Raw genomic sequence first — 24,910 nt, 5'->3', positions numbered from 1 at the left:
TTTAACACCTTTATTATAGCCTTATAGCCCGCCGTAGCGGGCTATACCGGCTATTAAAGGCCCACTGAATGGTTAAAGGCCCGAGCCGAAGGCGAGGGACTTTGACAAAACAGCAGGACTTTAATAGCCGGTATTCCCTGCTATGAAGAGCTATAAGGCTATTAGAACATTCTGCCACTAGAGGGCAGAATGTTCTAACAAATTTAACAAAGGGTTCTCGAAGCTCGAGGGTATATAAATCCCCTCGAGCTTTGAGAAGCCTTTGTAGAACATAGGAATGTTGCTCTGCGGGCCTTTACCGGCCCGTAAAAGCAGGGAGCACTCCATTGTCTGCAATGGAGCGCCCAGCATTCCAATGTTCTAATTTTCATTAAGAGATTAGTAATTGTTGTTGGTCGTTTTTATTCAGATGACTCCAATTACAGAAATATTGAGAAAAGTTTGGTTAGAGACAGCATGTGCAATAACAGTGTGTCCCATGAAGGAAAAATACTCTATCTTAATCTAGAAGGACCTAACCTAATGAAAACCCATAAAGAGTTTGTTCTGGAAAAGAATGAAATTCGGGGGCATAATCAAGAAGAGAAGTCCTCATAAAGAGCAGTTCTGGAAACTCAGCCGAGTTCCCTCAACAGTTGCAATATCAACCATTGAATCCAATCAAAGAAAGACGGTCACAGCAATAGCTATGATCGGTGCAAGGAGAAAACCTCCCCCCAAAAAGGGTCTGTCAAAGAGAAATCACTGTTCAAAGTAGTTTATAGCAATTTAAAGGAAGGAAGGACAGGGAAGTCGGTATGCATAGAGAGCCGGATGAAAATAAAGCCTGAAGCCTCGAGCATTAAGCATAAAACATCCAAAGCATCAGGAAGCACACTCCTGCCTCTCTACCTGGAAACAGCATATATATTAAAACACTCAATTCATGTTGCAGGTTAGCAGGTAAATCATCTTTGTCCAGTAGGAAACAATCATCCAATAGTTTTGTCGCTATCTGTCGCCTCTCCTTCTGATTCCCACGTATACACTCTCGTCGGTGCAAACCTCAACTAGATAGAATAGTTTCTAAAATGTTGCGCGTTAGATACATGGGAGTAGGTTCTCATGAGAATCTTCATACCTACGCTGTTAGCTGCTTTCAGTGTCCATTGGCACAAAGGGCTAGCTATTGCAATGAAACTTTTCCGTCGACAATGTCCTGGCCAAAGCATACACATAATATTTCCAATATGCTGGTTACACTAACATTCTATTCAATACAAAGGGAACAGCAAAGCACGTTGTCTAAGCTAAAATTAGCTCATATGGTGCGTTGAAGCAAAGTCTACATTGTGTGAGTGAGCACCTTCTTCAGTCAAATGCTGGTGTTAGGGCAAATATTTCTATAGAGACATTTATTAAAAAATAGAAGCAAGAGTCAAAAGAAATCTGGGCCTAGTTAAAGAAGCACATTGAAAATGGAAGCCTTTAGCATTTAAAGCTTCACGTTTCATTCTACACGTTTAAGCAAGCATATTTCTTTAGGTGTTATTTATTCATGCGATTTTCACAATTCCTACGTTTTTAGTCACATTTCTAACATGCTACTTAAGTCTTGTTGGTCTAATATGTATACTCCCTATCAGGTTCTTGTCAAATTATGTTTATGTTCTTTAATGGATTATCATCAAGACTTGTCAGAAAAAGAAGAAATTGTCCAAAATCAGTTCTCAGCCATTGAACTGGCATACAAGTAGGTGTCACTTGAAATGCAATCAAACTATGTTCAGGGATTAAAAGTCATCCTACCAATCGGTTTATTGCTTGCAGGTGCTTAGGAAAGTGTGGATCAGTGTATATCTGTTGCCTTTATGTTGGCCACATGTCAGAATATGACATGGTCTTTCCATAGGAAAGTTGGAGAATATCTGGCGAGCTGCAAAGCAATGACTGGACTTATAGGTCCCTGTCATGCAAAGGCAAAGGTTTGCATGGGTTTATCAGAGAGGCATCAGTTCTCTTTCAGCGAGCATAGTTGGTTTGGCTGGCAAAGTCCTCTTTAATTGTCCGCAAACTTAGTAACTCGCCAGATCCTCAGAATTCTTTCTATGCAAGGGAATAGTTCAGGCTGTGGAAGGTAGTGTGCAGTGAAGTTGCCCATTCTCTCAGTCTGTGGTAAACCCTGACCACATTTGTGTTGCAATGTGATGCATTAATACAAAGGAGCTTTTGGATACACTTATTGTTCCTGTATTAGCTAGATCAATCGGGCGCCCTGTAGGACACTACTCACCTATTTGGATTCTGCCAGCTTAGGCAAAAGTTATTGACTCTGAAAGGTTTCTTTGGGTTGGGGTGCAGTCAGCCACTGGCTTGCCTCACCTTTGCCAGTGTTGAAAGTGAAACAGTGTGAGGGACCCGCCACATGGAAAATAGTCTCACGTTCCCTACACTGCAGCAATCCAGACATAAAGGTGCCTCCTGTTGAGGGACTCATGAGTGTTATTACAGAGTCTTTGTCCCCTGTGACTGAAGGGGTCACAGCTTCAATGGTTATTCCAGAAGAGTCCTCAAGGGGGCTTAGATTAATTTTCACAGGTTTCAATGATGCCGTTCACTTAAAGCCTACAAATGCTCCCATTATTGAAACACTTTGGGGGAAACAAGCTCTTGAAGACCATTCTGGTTGAAGGCATTTATCAGGCCCACACAAGTGTCCAAACTGCTTTTTGAATGAAGGCTGGAGGACCCCCATAGAGTATGAGTGAGCTGTAATGTAGTGAGTGTACAACATGGGTCCTTTGAAGAGGGTTGTGTTAAGGCCAAGTCTGTGAGCTTCAGTTACCCGTATCACCAGACATATCATGCATGCTCAATAAGTTAAAATTGTGCACATGAAGTCACCCGCTTTGCCAATGTTATGAGTGTTGGGGGCGTTCCTGTGCCACTACACTCCTGCCTTATGTTCCTGGTCAAGAACACCTACTAACTTATGACTACTCTGTACTGTACCTTAATGCGTGCATCGTCAGACACCCATCTCACAGCCTGTTTGCCACCTCATAAACGTATGTTGCTTTGGAAATGAACGGGCACGGCCCATATATTCTGGACCAATTCTAGAGACACAATTCAATTGTTCTTTTACGCAGCATGAAAATGTATAGGGGAGAAGAATCATTAGGTGACCAATCAACAAAACTATAATCTGCTTGGACACATAGGGGCAGATGTATCATCCGTTTTTTTTGTCGCAAACGCTGCGATTCGGAAAATAGCAGCGTTTGCGACAAAAAAAACGGGATTTGGAATGTATCATGCAAAAAGCCTCGCAATATTAAGGAATCGCTAATTTAGCGATTCCTTAATATTGCAAGGCTTTTAATAAATAGCAAATTGCGATTTAAGATTTGAAATGTATCAAGCATTTCAGTGTTGCGATTTTTGACTAAGAATTCGCAAATTACCATCAACTTGTAGTTGGTGGTAACTTGCAAATTCTTTTCAAAAAGCACTTTTTTTAAAATTCTAAAGGTGCCATATGACGCTCATACATGCCCTTAGGGCATGTATGTGCGCCATATGCGTACACATATCAAATTCAGGGGTGCAGCAGGGTGTCCTTAAGACACCCTTGAAATTATTCTCAATTTGCGATTAGCTAATTGCTAATCGCAAATTGAGCATAATTTTACATTCATTCCTAAGGCCCTCCTGGCCCATAGAAATGAATGGGAAATTATTCCTTAGTTGCGATTAGCATTTGCTAATCGCAATTAAGGAATTCTAAGGAATCGCTAATAAATAGCGAAATTCTACATACATACCATTTTGCACTTCTCAAATAGCGATTCCTTAACAATCACTGTTTGAGAAGTGCAAAATGGTATCTTGATACATCTGCCCCATAGTAACCACAAGCTACTACTTAAGGGTAATTTGTTTATTACAAAGCCAAAAATAACTGAACATAAAGACACCTCAATACCAGGGTGTAGAAATACAACTTTATTAGCATGAAGCCAAATCTGCATATCCATTTTAGATGATGTCACATAAATAAAACAATTAATTCAAGAACCAGAATGCAGAGGATCAGAAAGCATGAGTCCACATTTCCCTGCATTGAGAGTTGATCAATAAAAAACATTAATCTATCCCTACACTAACCCTAAGATGACATCCCTATTTAAGCATTTTCAGGAAGAAGGATAAAAGGTGTCAGCATGTGGAGTCTTCCTAAGGAGTCTCTCCACCATCAATGGGTTAGGTAGCATAATTCTACAGAGACAAAGCTCAGTCTCAGATGCTCTCTCTCTGAAGGCAAAAGAAGAAGTGGGCTCTTTCCTAACCCCACCAACACATTATTCATAAGTTACATTCCCAAGATCCAATGCGTGTCACGCCATCTGCTTTAGGTACGATCCTGAAGGTGTTTTTCCATGAGACAGCGGTGTTCTTTCCTCAATACATTTTGGGCCCTTTCTCCATTGACAGAGAATGGGTGAAACCATTTGATACATCAGGCCCTTTGTCCTTGGTTCCGGGGCCTTCTTCTGTGTGAAGCGCAACAACTATCCTTTATCAACTCAAGCCACACGATTGTAACTTCTTCTCTTCTTGCCTGACTAGTAAAACAAAGACATTATTCTAGCTAACAAAAGTACTTCTTTCACCCACAACACAAAACGTGAGAAAGAACAAATTCCACAGCATACATAAAATCCAAGCTGTTAATTCTAAAGCGAGAGTTTCCAGGGAACTGCACTTCAGGCCTACAGAATTCAGCTAACCTAAGAAAGCATAATATGAGCTTTACGAAATTGCATAGAAAGTAAGGCACTTTCAATTAATACATCTACATACGTGTAAAATCACATAATTAATAAACACATTTAGCACATGAAGAATTGTCAGTTTCACAACACAAATTCTTCATGTTAATATTTCCTGCTAGTTACATTCGCTTTATATGACTTTGCAAAGGCTTAAACACATCACGTTTCAGCTTAATACATTTCAAATTCTAACACATGATGTTACTACAACAAAGGATTATGTGCAGGTCCGCTCTACACGTGTGATTCTAATGCACCCCTCCGCATAAAATGCGATCTCTGCTGCATCAGAAACACACAGACGCATACAAAGTCCCTAACAGGAGGCAATATCATGGATTTTGTGGTAAACAGATAAAAAACCCAAGGGCATGACAAATCGCCTGAGTGAATACAATGGTTTCACCCGGCAGAAGAAGACAACGGAGCGCCCATGATTTTGGAAGGGTGGGGTGCTCTAGAGTAGATTGTTGACTGAGAAGTGTGCTATCGCATTTAATTATTGCAATAAAAACAGATTACCTAATAGGGGTGGGTGATGCAAACCAAAAGGGGTGAGTTTCAAAATTCAGAATCCATTTATTTTAACTCAAAGCCAATAACTGAAACTGTGTTTGTGTCAATGGCACGCGTTGAAATTGAACCTACGTGCCTCCCAGAGTTGTCCTATCTCTTCGTTGTAGGTAGCCTTTTGTTCGAAGTAGTCTGTTTTGTTCTTGATATTTCTTTATTAATTGGAATTTTTGGTGAGAAGTTGAATAACGACGGGCTTCTTTTATTCTTCATGCAATAAAAAAAAATGCGCATTTCCTAAAGTTAAAAAAGGTTTGATGTTTTTTTCTTTTTCCCCTGGTTCCAAATATTATAAGTAACAAACATTATTTACATGCAGTATTTTTCACAATATAGATTGGCCAGTAGCCCCTGTGTAATATCCGGAGAAGTAATGGCTGGAGATACTAATCTAAGTACTAAGTTAGTGCAAACGCAACTCTTAGACACATTCACTACACTGTTTTTTTCTTTTCAGAAGACAGTCTTGACTCTGTTTTAGAAATTACATTCTTAAATTATACCATAAGCCTGGAATAAGTTTTCGTGCTATATTTAAGAGTCGCTTACTCCAGGACAAAATACTTTGTAAACCAGTGCATCCTCCCTCGCTTAAGGTGGTGCCAGGACTGGCATCATCCATGAAAAAACGTTACTTAATAAATGATCAAAAAATTGTAGAAGTAAACCAGATGCTGCTCATATGCTTGAGGGGCGGGGGCCGTTAGTCTTACTACTGAGAGTGAAAATAATCATTTTTACACCTACACCGCAAAAAGATTTCTTCTGCTTGAATTGCACCTAATATTTTCTGTTTACAGGCACGGCAAGAGCTCCTGCACCAGGTATCTCTCCTTCCCAAAGATAACTACAACCTCCTCAGCTTCATTTGCAGGTATGAATGGCTTCTTTTCTGAGATAGGTTTTTTTCTTTGCTTGCAGGGGTCCCTCTGTAAATGCAGTAGGCGCGCACAGTCTTGTTTCATGTTAAATGCAGCAGCAAAGTGAGATATGTGCTTTGGAAGCATCCGTGGTCGGCAGTAGGAGTTACTGTAGGGCGGTGACATGGGGAGCGGGAGGGGCAGAGTGAGGGGTAGTAATGTATGGATTACGGAGTTTAACAGGTAAATAAACATATAAATAAATCAAATGAATTTTGTTGCGTGCACTGCATCACCAAATGCGATGCACCCCACGTCACCGCCCTGCAGGAACTCCTACTGCCGACCGCGGCTGTTTAGAAGCACCTTCTCTTTACATCTGTAACCAGTGCTCAACTTGTATAAGAATAAGTACCGTGGCCGTAAGTTATGATCACAAACCCACCTACAGTGGAATTGGTAACCACAAAAACAGGCGGTGTAGTCTCGATTTCTCCTTATGCCTCTTCCATCCACCACCAGGCACTCACTGCCACTTCATGTCAATCTTCCTGATACTTTTTCATCCTTGCTGTCTTTCTTTGTCACTGCTGAGCTGTCTTGTTCTTCCTTCTTTTTTCCTCTTTTATTTTTTCTCTATCTCATTCTGGGACAAAGTATGAGAAGGAAAAATACGTGCCGGTCACCAAAGATGGGTGCTTGTAGGGTATACCTGCACCCACCAGCTCAAAGTAAGCCCTGCCTTCACCAGAATCTGATCTCTAGTGCTTTTAGGTCCAGCAGCTGCAGGCACATCACAATGATCAGGTTTTAATATGCCAGTAGCCACGAGTACATGTTTAGGGGTTCATAACCTTCAGTAATGGCAACAACATAAATGAATGGCACTGTGGAATACGCTCTCCTGACTAGATTAGATTAGATTAGAATACTTGTATGGTGCATGGCTGCCTCGGCAATGAGGCATCCCAGCGCTCAAACAAGACACAGAGTAGGGAGCAGGCTAGGGTACCTTTTAAGATACACTCAATCAATAACATAACTTTGCGCAGAGCTGTATGGCACATAAAGCTTCATTCAAGGAGAAGATTCATGGGGGACTCTCAAGATATTTAGTACCAGTGGCATAAGCGGAATAGAATTTCAGTGTAATGGTACAAGCCATACCTAATCCATTACTCAAGATAGCAACACCTGATTAAAATTGAATGAGTTTTTAGGCATTTCTAAAAAATAGGCACACAGGTACATATCCAGGCATGTTAATCTCCTCTCATATATATGGATGGCTGTTCTACAGGGGCTGTACTGGAAGATACCGCATTGGGAAGACAGCGAGAAAACATGTATTAATGGGAAAGGTTACTGTGGAAAGCGAGTATGTGGACATTTGATAACTGTGTCCTGATTGGAGGAATTAGACCCATCTCTAGTCTCAGGATGGGTCCAGAATCCTGCTTTTGTCTCATTGATGTTGCCAGTAATATAGATTGTGTATGGCTGATATAGTGGCCCGGCTGTCCTGGAGGAATAAATACTGCAGCAGGCTCATGTGTAGACTCCTCACTGCGGCACTCTCTAAGCTGCTAAGCTTGCTTGGACAGAAATGTTCTATCTGGATATGAATGGTGTCCCCCTTTTCTGTACTGTGACTGAAGGTAAAATATGAGACTGTATAAGATTTGAAAGGATTTGATTACCGGCATGTGGTGAAGGGAAGATGTGAGGATCATTAGAAGGTGGGCTGAAGTGAACCTTTATGGTATGCGGCAGCTGAAAGGCAGTCTGGTGGGAGACAAACGTTTGTCCCTCTGGGTAGATCTCTCTTGGCCCCAGGTTCCTGGAGGTACTTTGAAAATCTGTGTATCTGTTAGAACAGACAGAGGTCTCATTTACCTCCAGGCTGTGTCACAGGAAGGGCTACTCTGGAGACTGCAGAGACCTTTCAGAGACCAGAGCAAGGTTATTGATAAGGGACTCTCACTTTCGTTTTGGGAAATCAGAGAAAACTAACAGAGTTTTCCTAAAAATATTTGTATTTACTACTCTAGTACTGGCAAACAATTACTGAAATGCTAACAAGAGATCGAGTTCAGGCAAATAATAAAAAGCATACAAAGAAACTGCCTAACACCTTGTAAAACGGAATCCTGCCTATTTTCTACCATTATGTGAAATTGTACCCAATCCACATACATTTCCTATGTTTCCCTCTGTGAGCACAGTTCTCACCTTTGTTCCTAGTCTAAATCAGAGCAATCATATCTAGCGCTCAAATGGGGGGATGTCCCAGCATAGCAATTCTCATCACAAACAAGGAACATCTCTTTGATAAGCATGATGGTAGTTTCAGTATTTCACATGGTTCTCCCATATATTGAGAGTAATCAAAGTTATGTGTAGCAATGTGATTCTAATGAAAACACTGATCATTTAATACTTCATGAGGAGGTGCACCTCAGTTTGAGATCTCAAATTTATAGTCCAATTAATTGTGGAGAGATATTTTTGAAATGGAAAAGGAGATGTCTAGTTTGTTTCGTTTTAGAATCAATCATTTTTATTGTGTGGTAGAAGAACAGTAATACACAGCTCAGCTGCCTACATCAGTGTGCCGACAGAGCGTGATCTTAGAGACATTACACAGCGTTGTAGGTCTACATCCCGGAGGGCGACCTTGCAATAAGACTCAGTTCATAGCACAATGATAGGGCACTTGGCTAAGACACCACTTTTATAGAACAAAATGAACAGAGAAATGGACAAACAACCCTACCTCCCTCCACCCTAGCCCCCCTAAAGTCCACCCCCCCTCCGCATCAGTTCAGGACCTTCACTACTACCTCTTCCTAGCAGCCAATCCCTGGCTAACGTCTTTCAGATTATTTATCAGAGGTGAGGTAATCAACCAGTAGGGAGTAGGAGTAGAGGTCCATTCAGTTCCCCATTATAATAGTCAGTTTAATCAGAAAGGAGAATGGACACTTGTAGCTTCATAACCATTGGTTATAGTGGAACACCCTCATAAACGCTGTGATGTTAGATGCGGTGTATATCTGTTGTCCGCCCACTATCAGCATTATGGCATAGTCATCGGGTGTTCAATTACGTGCTATATGCCAGCCTCATCCTGAGGCAACCTCTGGTCTGGGTAGCAGTGTCTAGAGAATATGGGACACCCCTAGAGGGAAGGTGAAGAAGAGACAAGAAAAAATCTTTTTAAAGTTAAAAAACAATGCCTCTCCAAAGGAAACTTTAATGTAAAAAGGAAAGGTAATGTTATTGAAATGGATTGGATATTGTGGTCAATCAAGTTACTATATCACCCCATATCTCTTAAAAAACGCTCGACGTGTTTCTGCTCTTTCTGGCCCAGCCGGGTCTATAGAGCATTCGTCAGGACATACAAGACAACAGGTAAGTACTTACACCATTTGTGTAGTTTTCGAAAGAGTGTGTAATTTTCAACACTTGATTGAACTACTACTTTTGATTCCTTGATTAAGGAGATTGAGTTCTTCTTCATGGTGCATGGGTAATATATGAACCCGAGCCGCGTGCTGGAGATGTCTCCACGTCCTGTGCTGGCTCTGCCCCCAGATGTCGGAGGTACCTGGTGGTTCCAGTGGTATGAGCTGTAAGATTTGCAGGTATTTTGGGCATGTAACTTCCCTCATGTCTTTGGTAAGGAGTTGTAAGAATGGGGCCCATATTTTTGCATATTCCGTGCCCTTCCCATCTACACTGAGCGAAAGGCGCTCCATTCCTAAGAGATGCCAAAGCCTCTGAATCCAATCTCGAGGGTCTGGAGCTGACGAGGACCCCCATTACACAAGCAGTACCTGCATTGCAGCAAGCAATGCCAGGGCTATCTGCTTACCCCTCAGTGACCGCAAAGGGAAGGACCCAGAATGGGGAAGGCCCAGTAATGTGTGCTCAGGTGCTCGTGGAAATGTAATCTGAAATGCAGCATCAAGGTCGTCGAGAACTGCTGTCCAATACCGCACCAGTTTCGGGCAATGCCGCAGTAAATGTACTGAAGTGCCAGTAGGACCACACCCCCGCCAGCAGAGGTCTGACTTAGTTCTGTCCCACGATTTGATGCGCTCTGGGGTCTAATATCAGTAACTAACCCCTTTATAGGCAGATTCCGCACCCGCTGAGTTTGAAGCAGGGTGATGCGCCCGATAACAGATGTGTTCCCATTCTTTTTGCTTTAAGGGCCACCCTAATTCAATATCCCATTGGACCTGTGCTTTTGTGCGTTGTTCTTTAGGGCGCGCAATAATCATAGCGTACAGTTCAGATATGAGCTTGCGGTCATCTTTTTTACAAACCAGCCACTTTTCAAAAGTTGTCAAGGGGCGGGACATGAGAGCAAAGTGTGAGGGCTGTGTCACCCAGTGTGCAATGTGTGAGTAGTAGAAAATGTCCGATTCTGGTAAATCATAATAATCCTTGCACAGTTGGGGAAAGGGAATCAAGCCGTCTAGGTCAAAGAGAGAACCCACCCTTTTACAACCCTTCTTCCTCCAGCGGTGGAAGACTGGTGACGCGCAACCTGATGGGAAATCGGGGTTGTCCACAATAAGTGTCATAGGGGAGGGGAACGTGGTCCATCCCTTCTGCCTTGCTAGTTGGTCCCACACCTTAAGGGTTGGCGAAGTAACTGGAGAGGAGTATAGGCCCCAAGCTCTGTGCCTGCATGGAAGCCAAAGCTCGCGCCAGATATTACAGCCAGCCATAGTTTCATCCATAAAGTTTCATTGTTTACTGGACAAAGGCCTGTTCCATTTGGTAATGTAACGAAGGCAAGATGCTTGGTAATAAGCACTGGTAATAAGCCAAGCCCACCGCTAGCTTTTGGAGAGGTGACTAGGGATAGCGCAAGCTGAGGCTTCTTATTATCCCACAGGAACTTGTTAAGGATCCCCTGCAATTTTCGAAGGGCGCTTGGCGGGTGGCTCACAGCCAGCATTTGAAAGATGTATTGGATGCACGGAAGCACAGTCATTTTCACTGCCGCTAATCTCCCATACCATGCCAGGTTGAGACGGGACCAGGCAGACAGTGCCTTGGTCGTTTGCTCCAACAATAGTTTATAATTAAGGGCAGCTGTTTTAGCAATAGAAGAGGTCAGCCGGACGCTGAAATAAGTGATGTCTGTGTGGGCCCATTGGAAGGCGAAATCCTTTTGCAGGTCCTAGACCTCAACTTCAGGAATAGAGACGTTGAGAATCTGCGATTTCGAAAAATTTACTTTGAATCCTGCGATGTCTTCAAAAGCAAGGAGCTCTTGTGATAGATGCCGCAGTGTTGACTGGGGCTGTGTGAGTGAGAGGATGACATCGCCCGCGTACATACTAATTTTGTGCGTGTCAGCGCCAAAGTTGTTACCTACAATGTCAGGATTGGATCGTATGCGTTGGGCAAAAGGTTCCATATAGAGCACAAAAAGCAGCGGGGACAGGGGACACCCTGCCACGTTCCCCTGGCAATGTGAAAGAGGGTCGATTTACACCCATTCACACGCACCGCAGTCTTGGGGGAGGCATATAGGCACTGGACCCAACGGACAAAGTTATCGCCGAATCCGAAAACCCGCAAGACTGCGAATAAATAGCCCCGGTCGACGCAGTCAAAGGCCTTCTCCGTGTCGATGGAAAGCAAGAAGGCCTGAGTACTGGACCAGTGGACTAAGTCTATGAGATGGAGGAGTTGTTTGGTGTTGTCCCCTCCTTGCTGCGTCGGAATAAAGCCGGATTGGTCTGGGTCAAAAAGGCTATCCATCAAGGGACTAAGTCGCGCTGCCAATATACTTGCGAAGAACTTCGCGTCAATGTTAAGCAGTGAAATTGGCCAGTACGACCCGCACTCCTTAGGATGCTTCCCTGGTTTAAGAATGACAGAGATTGCCACCTCGGACATTGAAGGTGTCACCTCCCCAGACTCGAGAGAAAGAGTTAAAATGTCTTGTTAAAACGGGAGCCTGCTCCACCCAGAAAGATTTGTAGGACAGTGCTGGAAAGCCATCCGGACCTGGGGATTTGGCCACTTTCAATCGTGCAATCGCGGAAATGACTTCCTCTATTCGAATGGCCGAGTCTAAGGTGTCAGCCGATGATTTAATCAAAGGAGTGATATTGCAAGAGTTTAAGTATTCCTTTGTGGCATGTGAGCAAGCATCCCCCCTCGTGTATAGGCATTGATAGAACTGGCGAAAGGTGTCGACAATAAGTGTGTTTGTGTTATGCTCCACCGCATTCAAATCTCAAATAGACTGGATAGCGGACAGCTGTGCACGCGCCCGCAATCTGTGTGCCAGCATCCTCCCTCCCTTGTCCCCGCTAAGATAGAATTTGTGCCGTAGTCTTAGGAGGGAATGCTCTGCCCTGTCCAAGTCTAGGTGGTTCAGGATGCGCCGCCGTGTTTCCAGTTCCCTCCAGACTCTGGGGGCTCCAGTCCGTTTGTGAACTGCTTCCAGTTCTCCCACCTCCCTTTCCAATTCTGCATGCTTTTCTTTGTGTAATCGCGTGAAGGATGCTGCGATTGCGATAAATTTGCCTCGCACCACTAGTTTCAAAGCTTCCCATACCGCCGGAAGAGGAGTACCCGCTTGGTCATTTTCCGCGAGGTAGTGAACTATATTATTCCGAATACGAGTAGCGACCTCCTCCGAGTGCAAAAGGGAGTCACGAAGGCGCCAGCCCGGCGGTGGTGAGCACTTGCCATGAGATGAGAGTAGTACCGATATGAGGGCATGGTCCGAAAGGGAACGGGGAGTGATATCTGCTGTGCGCAAGCCCGATAGAAGAGAGGGGGTGGCTAAAAAGTGATCTAACCATGCATAGGTTTTGTGAGCTGCAGAGTAGTAGTCTAACTACCTCATGTTCAGGCAAAGGATGAAAAGAATGAGAAGAAATAGTAGGTGGAGGTGTAGGTTGCACAGTGGGAACAAACGTCACTTTAAAAGAGAATGTCACATAACCAATTATAAATATCATTAAACTCAATATCAAAAATAAACACGGTATTGAAAAACTTTTCTTTGATATCATTTTGCATATCTTCTTTTTAAAAACCATTGTCCTTGCAGGTCTCTCCAACTCGAAGAAATCCATCCTAACTAAATATGCTGCTCGCGATGGTAGGGTGTTCTATGCTAAGGAATTCCTCTGTCAACCCAGGGCAACTCCCTTAGTCCAACCAGAACCTTCGACCTAGTGTCTCAGGCTTGCACTCCAAAGACTTTCGGCAACCGCGACCCTACAGCTGAATCCGGATGGCGGTTCGAAAAACAAAAATGAGTAGATCCTCGGTTGAGAGTTAACCTGCAAACAGAAAAATCATAAAAACTTTATTTATTTTTATTTGTCCATGACTCTCGGTCGCAAATTATAGCTGCCTTTTCCAGGCAATTCTTGATCTTTAAACAGGAGTTCAGGCTCAGTAGTGTTCAATCGATTCAAAGGAGGCACAGCTTCTTGTAAAAGATCGTCACTTTCTCTCCCAGAGTTCGTACCAATCAAACGGGCATCGCTGAATGGCAAAAATCGTGGAACAGTTTCGGTTTCAGAGTCTGGAAGTCCCTCCTGGACCCACTGATCGTACGGTAAGGGCAATGGTGCTCGCTTACAGTGTACGCCGTTGATCCGGTTTTTCTTGCCTTGCACTCGAACTGCAGAACGTGTAGACAAGAGCACTTGGTAGGGTCCGGTCCAGCGGGGCTGATCGTTCTTGCTCCGCTGAAAATTCTTGACGAACACCCAACTTCCAGGTTCAATAGCGTGGCCTGGATCCTCAGAAGCTTGTGGTAGGCTATCATGCACCTGTTGGTGTAAAAAACACGCAATTTAGTCGTCAGTTCGCGCAAGTAATCAAGCAACACAGGGTACTCAATTCCACTAAACCTGGTTGGCCTTGGCACACCCCAAACATTCGCTGGGCGGCCAAAGACCACCTCGTTTGGACTCAGACCCATTCTCGAATGCACAGTCATTCTTGTGGACAAAAGCGCTAAAGGCAAAGCATCTGGCCATTGTAAACCAGTGCTCGCTTGGATTTTAGCTAATTTTAGCTTTAGAGTGCCATTATAGCACTCGACTAAACCATCTGATTGGGGATGATTTGCAGCATGGAACATCTGCCGGATACCTAGTCCCTCACACACTCTCTTCATGACTTGACCCACAAATTCACTCCCATTGTCACTCCAGATAATTCTCGGCATTCCAAATCTAGGGAAAAATTCCTTTATCAGGACTTTCGCTGTGGACAGGGCAGTATTGTCCTTAAGGGGATAAGCTTCTACCCATCTAGAAAAGGAGCAAACAACCACTAAAACATATTTCAAGTTGTTGCATCTCTCCATGTGGATAAAATCTAGCTGCAAAGCCTTGAACGGATACGTAGGAGGAGCAAAATGACCAGCTGGTGTTGGAGTTCCCTTACCAGGATTATACATCAAGCACACCATACAGTTCTTAACCAAGTTTTCTGCACATTTTGGAATTCCCGCATTCTGCCAAACCGGAGCCAACAACTTACAAATCCCTTTCACGCTGATATGTGCCATTCCATGAGCCATTGCAACAACTGGAAGCACATACGCGTCAGGCAACAACCATCTCTGATGTTCGGACAAATCCGTCCAACAACCATTCGAATCCAATCTACCCTTACTTTCTCTCCATTCATTCAACTCTTTCTCTGTAGCTTCAGCTTGAATGGATTTCACACCCTCAATCGTATCTTCACACATACTCTTCTCTGGAACCCATCTCACCGGACCTGCAACATACATTCAACTCATCACATTTCTCGCAGTTTCTTTCGCAACTTCATCCGCAAACGCATTTCCGGGATCAACATTATCCGTAACTTTCTTATGGGCACTACATTTCACAATCGCTACTTGCAATGACAAAGTAAGAGATTGAAGAAGTTCGTTCACCAACTGCCCATGCTGTATCTTCGTTCCATGCGGAGTCAAGAACCCACGTTCATGCCACAAACGCCCAAAGCTAGGAGCCACGCCAAAGGCATGTTAGCTGTCAGTATACACATTCACTTGTTTTCCTTTCGCCAACACACATGCTCTCGTTAATGCAATCAACTCCGCTGCTTGTGCTGAATTATGTGGAATACGTGCAGCTTCAACAGCATATGCCGCAGTCTTATCACCACGAACCATCAACCCACAAAGTACCATCACACTCTGGAAAAGGAGTATCTCTTAAGTCTACTCTCCCTTTCGTTTCTTCTTCAGTTCTCAAAAAAACAATCATGTTGTTCTTCAATATCTGTCTCAACTGAAATTGGCAACAACGTGGCTGGATTCAACGTGTTGCATCATTTAATGTGCACATGACTCGCTAACAACGTCAACTCGTAACCCGACAACCGAGCACTAGTTAAATGCTGTGTCTTCATACGGTTCAACAAGGTATCCACTGCATGTGGAACCATTACCACTAACGTATTGTCCATAACCAAACCAGCAGACTGTCGAATTGAAACAGCCGCTGCTGCTGTAGCTCTCAAACAACTCGGCAACGCCCTTGCTACCGGATCTAAGGTCGATGAAAAATAAGCACATGGACGCTGCTTATCGCCAAACTGCTGAGTCAACACTGACAATGCACATCCCTCTCTCTCGTGAACATACAATGTGAAAGGCTTACTGTAGTCGAGAGTACCCAACACAGGAGCCGAACACAACACATTGCGTAATTCAGAAAAGCTCTTTTGACATTCATCAGTCCATGGAATAGGATTTGGAGTATCCTTAACAGTAAGAGCTATCAAAGGCTTCGCTAACAAAGAAAAATTAGGGATCCACTGTCTACAGTACGACGTAATACCCAAAAACGCACGTACTTCTCTCTGTGTCGTAGGCACACTCATTTTCGCAATAGCTTTAATTCTTTCTGGGGTCAGTTTCCTTCCCTCCTTCGATAAGAGGTGACCTAGGTAGGTTACTTCTTGTCGACAATATTGCAATTTGGAGCGAGAAACTTTGTGATGAAAATCAGACAAGTGGCATAGCAACGACAAAGTGGCTTCCCTACAAATCTCTTCAGTATCAGCGGCCACTAGCAAGTCATCAACATATTGAATAAGGGCTGCACCATCAGGTAAAACCAACAGATCAAGTTGTGTCTTCAAAGCTTGACTATAAATTGATGGACTCTCGCAATAGCCTTGAGGAGCGCGCTTAAAGCGGAAACTTCGTCCTCCTAAAGAGAATCCAAAGATGTCCCTACTTTCCATGGCAATCGGGATACTGAAGAAAGCATTCTTCAAGTCAATCATCGAAAACCATGTGGCAGTAGCCGGAATCAGAGTCAACAAAGCGGTGATATCAGGCACAACAGGAAACTGTGGAACAACAATCTTGTTCACTTCGCGAAGATCGATGACAAACCTATATACAGGAGGCTGTGAAGAATCCGTTCTCTTCAGGACAGGCAAAACGGGACTATTGCACACATTACCTCTCGTTTCCTCAATGACACCCTTTTCAATCAGATCATAAATAATCGCTAAAAGTGCACGTTCACCATCACTCGAGATACGGTACTGTGGAATGCGCGGTAACTTAGCATTCGCCTTCAGTGTCACAACATATGGAGGAATCTCCAGTAGGCCCACATCATTCGGACCAGTAGCCCACAATGAATCTGGTAAAGAAGACAATTCAGGTGGAAGACTATCTTTCGACATGTACATCAGAGAGATCACTCTCTCACCCAAAGTAAGATGTACTCCTGACGGAGAACAATATAGTGTCACATACAATCTCTTCAATAAATCCAATCCCAACAGATTCTCATTACAACCGGTTGTCAAAAGAAGGGGTGCTTTGAACTTACGAGGTCCAACAGAAAGAGACAATGGAGCAGAAATCGGATTTGTAACGGGGGCGCCAGAAAAACCTACAGAAACATTGTCAAAGCCAGACAAAGGTGCGCCAGGGAGTTTAGAGTGCATAATAGAACTCTTTGTAGCACCAGTGTCTAGCAGAAAAGGTTCTGACACACCTGATGCAGTTACTTCAACATATCTGATCTACTGGAACTGGAACAACTCCCTCTCTTTGTCCATGGCTGTCCTAACAATCATTACCATTCGCTTCGTCACCTTCAACATAGTAATTATCTGCATAGTACTGTGCTGTCCTACCAGACAAACCTTTCTGCTGATCAAAACTATTCATTGAATTCTGTGGAGGCAAAGGACGTCCATTCTGTCCACGACCTCTACCTCTAGGCGCCTGTTGAGCACCTCTACCTCGTACACCAGAAGTACCATTCATGCACTGTAATAAAACCGGACAACTATTCTTGAAATGACCCTCTTCTTTGCAATACTGACACTGATTAGGCCCATACGGAAAACGCTGTTGAGAAGACTCGTTCCTTTGCGAGTTTCTCGAATATTGCTGAGGTTGCTGATAATCACGCTGATTATTAGTACGGGATGGATAAGCTTGTTGTAGAAGAACTTTAGTCTTCAATTCCTTAGTCTTCTTATCCGCTTTCTCTAACTCATCTTTGCGCCTATTTTCATAGTACTGGGCCGTAGCTAAAATCTGCGCTGACGTGGAAACAGCCCAAGCACTCTCGGAATCCTTCAACTTAGTGCACAACTCAGGAAGCAAATTATGCACAAATTTGTCAACGAACAATCTCTGGCCACCTTCAGTAGCCATATACTGACCACTATGATCTACAAAGGTCTCTTCAAACCATGTGAAAAGTCAGACACAGTCTCGTCTTTCTTCTGCTTACATGCAGACAACTTGTCCCAATTAACACGTACTTCAGGCATCAAAGTCTTCATATAGTTAATAATCCTACCAGGGAGTTGAGTAATCAGATCTTCAGGCTTAGCACCTCCAACTTGTCTATCATTCGCAGCAACAATATTAACCCATGTATCACCCAATTCATTATCATGATCCGTATGTCGAATCACATTCCAGATAGGCTGTGGGACAACATTACCAAACAACAGATCTATGTCCGCTAAATTCATGATGCACGAACCCACAGTTTGAGTGAGCTCTTTATAATATCCTGCCGGATTTTTGCGCGGATCAGGTAAAGTCTGCTTAATTGCCAAAACTTCAACAAGCTTCCAAGGAACATGTACCCATACTCGCTGAAAGTGCCCAGCAACATTACCATCAGTAGGTCTCCAAACTGGAGGAACCTCGCGCATCGGATATTGACGCGCTGCTCTCCCAACTGACGAATCAGGCTCAAACAACCGTTCAGAAGGAGTGTTATTACGGAATAACAACAACGTCGCAATTGCTCTCTCAATGTCATGCAGACTCACAATGGTCCCTTTCGCAAACTCGAAACGCACTCAATACAATTCTTCAGGAGCTTTACCTACTTCTTCAACCCATTGTTCATGGAGGAACACACACATCATCTCAAAGACATATCGCTGTGTGGGTGCTTCCCATTGACAAAAAGCATCCATAACACTTCCAATATCGTACTGAGAAGTGTACGTAACCCATCTACGCGCCATGTGATCCAACACTGTACGTTCATCTATACCAGGCAACTGACTACGTGATTGTCTACGCTCGTTAGCTGGAGACAGACCCAATTGTCCCAACAAAGGAGACAGGAAACCAGAAAAAGCAGCAGTCATTCGTTGTCTAGTAGAAGGAGAAGATGAAAAAATAAGAGAAGACGGATCAAAAGGAGAAGAATCCAAAGTCGGAACAGAAGGAGTTTTATGGACAGGCGTAGGAGTAGCAGACAAAGGGGAAGGCAAAGTTGGCGGCCCCTGAGGAGGCTGCGCCAAAGGAACAGTAGCCACCAGAAGAGGAGCTGGCTGTAGAGGAATTACAGGTGGCACAGCAACTGGAGGTTGCACAGCCACAACTGGTGGCGGTGGTGCCATAGCATTCTGTGCATAAGGGGGTGGCGAACTCAATAGATGTTTTTTGAAAAGTGTTATCCTGGTGCACACGAGGTTAATCAAATTTTCTTAAAGCAAATTTATCTGATTTAGGTTAGCGCTACTCGGGTCACAAGGCGTCCTGCCCTTGTCTTCAAATAACTCAAAACGTGGAGTGGGAGGGGGACTCCCTCCTACAACTGAGTGCGCTGTTTTGCAACGAAACTCATAGGTTTCTTCTCTGTATTTTACATAATTTCATGCATAAACTGTTCCATGTATCACAAATCAATAGTCCATAGTTAATCTCCGTGGTATAGTGCTTTTATTTCCAATTTCAAGCAGATAATTATACCAAGTTTAGTAATACATCTTGTAAACCCAATGCATTTCGGGTCTTTCCAACAGACCCTTCATCAGGGGACTATGGAGTGAAGAGAAACAGGACCTGTTAATTCACCTTGCCAATAAACACGAAAATATAAAAACATAAACGTATAAACCAAAACATACATTCATTTCATGATTATATCTTCCACTGGAATCGGATCCCACTCAAGAATACCAACAAATTCTTAAAAAGATCATTAATGACGCCCATGATATGAAGTGGATAAACGACAAAACCAAACAGTTTCTAGAAATGAAACATCCAAGAAGACCAAAGCTGTATATGACACCCAAGATACACAAAAATTTGACTAATCCGCCATTTAGACCCATCGTCTCTGCGTGTGGGTCTATCTCTGAGCCCATAGGGAAATTCATTGACAGGTTTTTGCAACCCATTGTACAAAACTCAGCCACGTACATTAAAGACACGACAGCTTTCTTGAACATGTTGGATAAGCTAGTGCTGAAGATTGATGAAACATATCTACTATGCACTATAGATGTAACCGCCCTATACACCTCTATTCCCCACAACGAGGGCATAGAGGCAGTAGAATGGAGCCTTGCTAACAGCAACCTACAGGAGGAACAAAAATTGCTAATCATACAACTCATGCAATTTGCATTATTTTGCAGCTACTTTGAATGGAATGGAAAATACTATAACCAAAGCAGTGGAACATCTATGGGCTTTGGGGGGGCGCCCTCATACGCTAACATTTTTATGAACAAATTTGAAACTGATCACATTCTTGAGAATCCATCATGGACAGACCACTTGATTATGTACAAAAGGTACATAGATGACCTATTTATAATATGGAGAGGAGCTAGAGAAGATTTGGAAAACAACATCATTGCTCTCAACGCTTGTAATGAAAGGATAAAATTTACCCATACTATAGATGAGCAAAACATAGCATTCCTCAATGTGAAAGTGTCCATAACAAAGAATATCATCACTACTAATGTTCATATCAAGAAAACTGACAAAAATTCTTCACTATTGTTTCAAAGTTTCCATCCAATGACACTGAAAAAACATTTGCCTACTTCGCAATTCATAAGAATAAAAAGAATCACTTCCAATGAAGAAGAGCTGTTAAAAATTTTCCAAGAACAAACAAAAAAGTATCAAGCAAGAGGATATCCGAATGATGTACTACAAACATCATTAAACAAAGTGGCTAAACAATCTCGAGTCAGCATGCTGAAAGAAGTGGCAAAAACACAAGAAACCAAAACAGTTTGTGTATTGAAATTTTCTACGGATGCAACCAAAATCAATAGAATAGTGAATAAACATTGGGGACTTATTCAACAAGAACCTGATCTAAAAGATCTGTATCAAGAAAATATAACTTTTGCATTTCAAAGATCAAAGAACATTAAAGAAATATTGAATACACCAAAGAAACTAACAATGACCTATCGAGGCATGCAAAAATGTCACAATTGCACCCACTGCGGCAATGTAATCATTGGAAATCAATTTACTCATCCTACCAAAGGGCATCAAATTGAATTGAAACACAATAGTACATGTGACACTATGAATTGTGTGTATGCCATTAAATGTCCGTGTGGAAAAACTTATGTAGGTCAGACAGAAAGGAAAGTGAAAACACGCATAACTGAACATAAGAGTAATATTAGACTCATGAACTCTAAATCCACAGTTGCATGTCACTGGCTTGAAGCACGACATCAAATTTCCCAGTTAAGATATACGGTCTTGGAGAGAATCCTTCCACGCAACGACATGGATCCGTCTAAGCAAAGACTTAGATGTGAATACTATTGGATTAAAAAACTTAATTCAAGCCACCCGATTGGGCTCAATGATAGAATTGAACATTCATGTTTTTTATAAGCACCACAGCTATGGGTTTGAACTATATCCGAGCCCCTTGATGTGTTCATTAAGGTTCTACAGTCCACTTGTATGAATGTACCGTTTTTCATATTATTTGTAATTTAGTTTATTAGTTCGTATGAATATTGTTATATCATTGTCTTTGTCACCATTCGATTTAGAGATACCACTTATACTTCCTGGTTACCACATATACATTAGGATTTGCCTTAGCGTAATTAATCCCTACACTTCCTTGAAGCCGTTATGGACCAAGTCACATGACGAGTATCACTCTGCCGTGATTGGAAGGCTTTCCGATCACGTGTGCGGAACTGCACTCCATAACAGATGCTTAGCTTTGGCGCGAAATATCGAGACGCCGAATTTAGGTATCAGACCGGACGGTCTTATGTAAGTAACTCAGAACCGAGAGTGTATATTTATTAATTTTACATCGCTATTTAGCATTAGGATTACTTTAGCGTTCATAGGAAGTAATGATTGTCATGACATTTACTCTGTACTTGTTGTGCATAATTCAGGAGACACGTACAGTTTTGAAGTTAGAGTGGTATCATGCAAACGAGTTGAATTTAATCATGAAATGAATGTATATTTTGGTTTATACGTTTATGTTTTTATATTTTCGTGTTTATTGGCAAGGTGAATTAACAGGTCCTGTCTCTCTTCACTCCATAGTCCCCTGATGAAGGGTCTGTTGGAAAGACCCGAAATGCATTGGGTTTACAAGATGTATTACTAAACTTGGTATAATTATCTGCTTGAAATTGGAAATAAAAGCACTATACCACGGAGATTAACCATGGACTATTGATTTGTGATACATGGAACAGTTTATGCATGAAATTATGTAAAATACAGAGAAGAAACCTATGAGATTCGTTGCAAAACAGCGCACTCAGTTGCAGGAGGGAGTCCCCCTCCCACTCCACGTTTTGAGAACTCAATAGATGTGACATTAAAGGATCTTTCGCAAGATCTTTCTTCTCTTCCTGCTCTTTAAGCGGCAAAACTGGGTAGCATCTATATACCGCTAACTTCTTCACCCTAAGCATCTGTTCGCTCTCTTGCTCTTACTCATTATCCCTATACGCAATAGCAGCTTGCACCATTGACATACCTCGTTCTCGTTTATTCTTCTTCGCTAACTTAATTTCTTTCTGTTTGGCTTCTTTGAGCCATATGCGGAAAGAGTCAAACATTGCCGTCCGGGCTTTCTTCTTGAACAGCTTCACTTCGAGATTGTCTAAAATCTCAGCTTCAAAACTACCATAACGGGGCCACTTTAGGACACCGTCTTTTCTCGTATACTTTACCCAGATCTCATTATAGCTAATAGGGCCCACACCATGCTTCACGTACAAGTCATATGTAGGAGTTCCAATTGGAGGAACCGGACACAAATCCTCTAACCGGGAATCCTTAGAACAACCACAACCAAATAACTTTCCAAGTCTGCTAAGACCAGGCATCTTGCTCACTAGTCTAGCTTCAAACAACAAGGGAAATCTCAAAACGATAGTCTCGCGAATACACGAGTCCCTTGGCTTTGGGGCCTGCAGGTACCAAATCAAAGCGATCAACTAAAGGATACCAAAACAAACTAAGGACTAGGAGACGCTCCACTCATACTTAACTGAAATGTCGATGGCGTCACCATAAGACCCGTCAATCGTCTCACTCTACAAACGTCTAAGGCTCCAAGACGGATGTACCATGTTACAACGCATACCATTACAACTACCTACCATTACAACCCTACCATTACAACGCATACCATTACAATGCATAGCGCTTAGAGGTGCTGGATAGTGGTAAGTATAATTTACTATTCCAACTCCAGTCCCCGTGGACACTAGGGAAGGTGTTGGATAGTAAATTAAACTTATTCCCTATCCTAGAGCGCCCCCCAGCGCAATGCGTTGTAATGGTATGCGTTGTAAAAGTTGCGTTGTAATAGTAGGTAGTTGTAAAAGTTGCGTTGTAACAGGTGTATACCCTCCAAGACAGGGCGACAGTCAGGGCAGCAGTCCTTCGTAGCCATCGGAAGGCGGGGAACCTCGCAGCAAAGACTTTCGGATCAAAACGACATACAGGGGTCGATGAAGTGGTTGGCCTTCCTCCAGAATTTTCACACGAAGCTCTCCACGATCTTCGGGCTTGGACCGGTACCGCTGAAGTCGCCCCACATTGGGCGCCAACTTAAGGACCGGGTTTTAGAACCCAGCGGCGTCAGGGAAAACGCCCGATGCCTTCGAGTTCCCCTGCCTTGGCAAACAGAGACACGGGACACTTCCTGATGACGTCAAAGACCAAAGTTTATTGGCTACAACCAGGAACAGAGGTCTACGAAGCACACACGGGTGGTTCGCTAGAGACTGCACAAATTCAATGATCGGAGCATGGTCTTTTATGCCAAAAATCAAGCCTCAGGCAACATTCAAAATTAGCATTGGGTTCATACAAACTGACCAATAAAAATTTGACATTTTGAAGGTAGCGTATGACGACAATCCCACTTTCCGTTGTCCAGCCCACCAGAAATGACCAAGCACATTCCAATATTCCTGTTCGATCAGGCCGGACAAACCCATCATAAAACCCTCAACCCAAATCAGTGATTATGTTGTAAAGGAAGGAGCAGAAACAGATTGGAAGCAAGATAGAAAGGTGGATGCAGTGTACCATAAACTTCGACATGTCCTGCTCTTTGATCTTTATCTGACCAGCTGCTTAACAAGGAACTGGCTGTACGTGTCCCAAAGACTCGTTCGGCCGCAGTCATCGGCCTATGTAAGGGCAACCACACAAAATGGCTGCCGAACACAAAATGGAACCCGAAGGTTCAAACGAAATCCCTGAATACGTAGTGTTCTCATTGATCGATTAATGCGAACACACTCGTACACACTACACTCGTGATTTGCGGTCTGCTGACACCAAAATCGTCTATTTCCGACGATCTTTATTAAACGGGTTCAGAACCACCGAACCTCACCCACAAACTACGGAACTACAGTAGGTGTACTCACGCTCATTCGGGTGCTGGGCACGCCACACATCGCTCAGCTCACAGTCAATTAATCATTGCTTCCCTCCCTGTGACAGTGCCCCTGTTTGATGCGATCTTTGCTCTGATCTATCTACTGCTGGGTCCATCACCACATTCAAGTCACCCCCCACTAAAAGTGCCGCATCTGGAGAGGCAAGGGCTTCAGAGAGGGCTAGCCATAGAAAGGGTTCTTGTCGTTCATTCGGGGCGTATAAGGACCATATTGTCATTTGTGTGTCTCCCCATTGTACGCGGATTGCTAAAAACCTGCCTTTGATATCTGCCACAGTGGAGATGACTTTGCATTGTGAGCGCGCACTAAAAAGGATTGCAAACCCATTTTTCTTAGCCGACCCTGAGGACCACAACTGCAGCAGGAAACGATTGTCCCTCATCTGCTTAGTATCTTTGG

The 24,910-nt window shown here is 43.2% G+C and overlaps 1 protein-coding gene across 4 annotated transcripts in view; it reads left to right on the top strand.

Annotated features, from left to right (window-relative positions):
- ARHGAP25 (Rho GTPase activating protein 25) overlaps positions 1 to 24,910 on the top strand; it is a 342,160-nt gene that overhangs the window by 291,153 nt on the left and 26,097 nt on the right. For all 4 annotated transcript variants that reach the window (XM_086943505.1, XM_086943506.1, XM_086943508.1 and 1 more), the window contains one exon: positions 6,191 to 6,264. In XM_086943505.1, coding sequence (XP_086799631.1) covers positions 6,191 to 6,264 — 74 coding nt within the window. The remainder of the gene's footprint in view (positions 1 to 6,190; positions 6,265 to 24,910) is intronic.

Source organism: Lissotriton vulgaris, chromosome 11, assembly GCF_964263255.1.
Source record: "Lissotriton vulgaris chromosome 11, aLisVul1.2, whole genome shotgun sequence".
Classification (NCBI taxonomy): Eukaryota; Metazoa; Chordata; class Amphibia; order Caudata; family Salamandridae; genus Lissotriton; species Lissotriton vulgaris.
The sequence above is the reverse complement of the archived record's forward strand: the minus strand, read 5'-3'. Positions and strand labels throughout refer to the sequence as shown.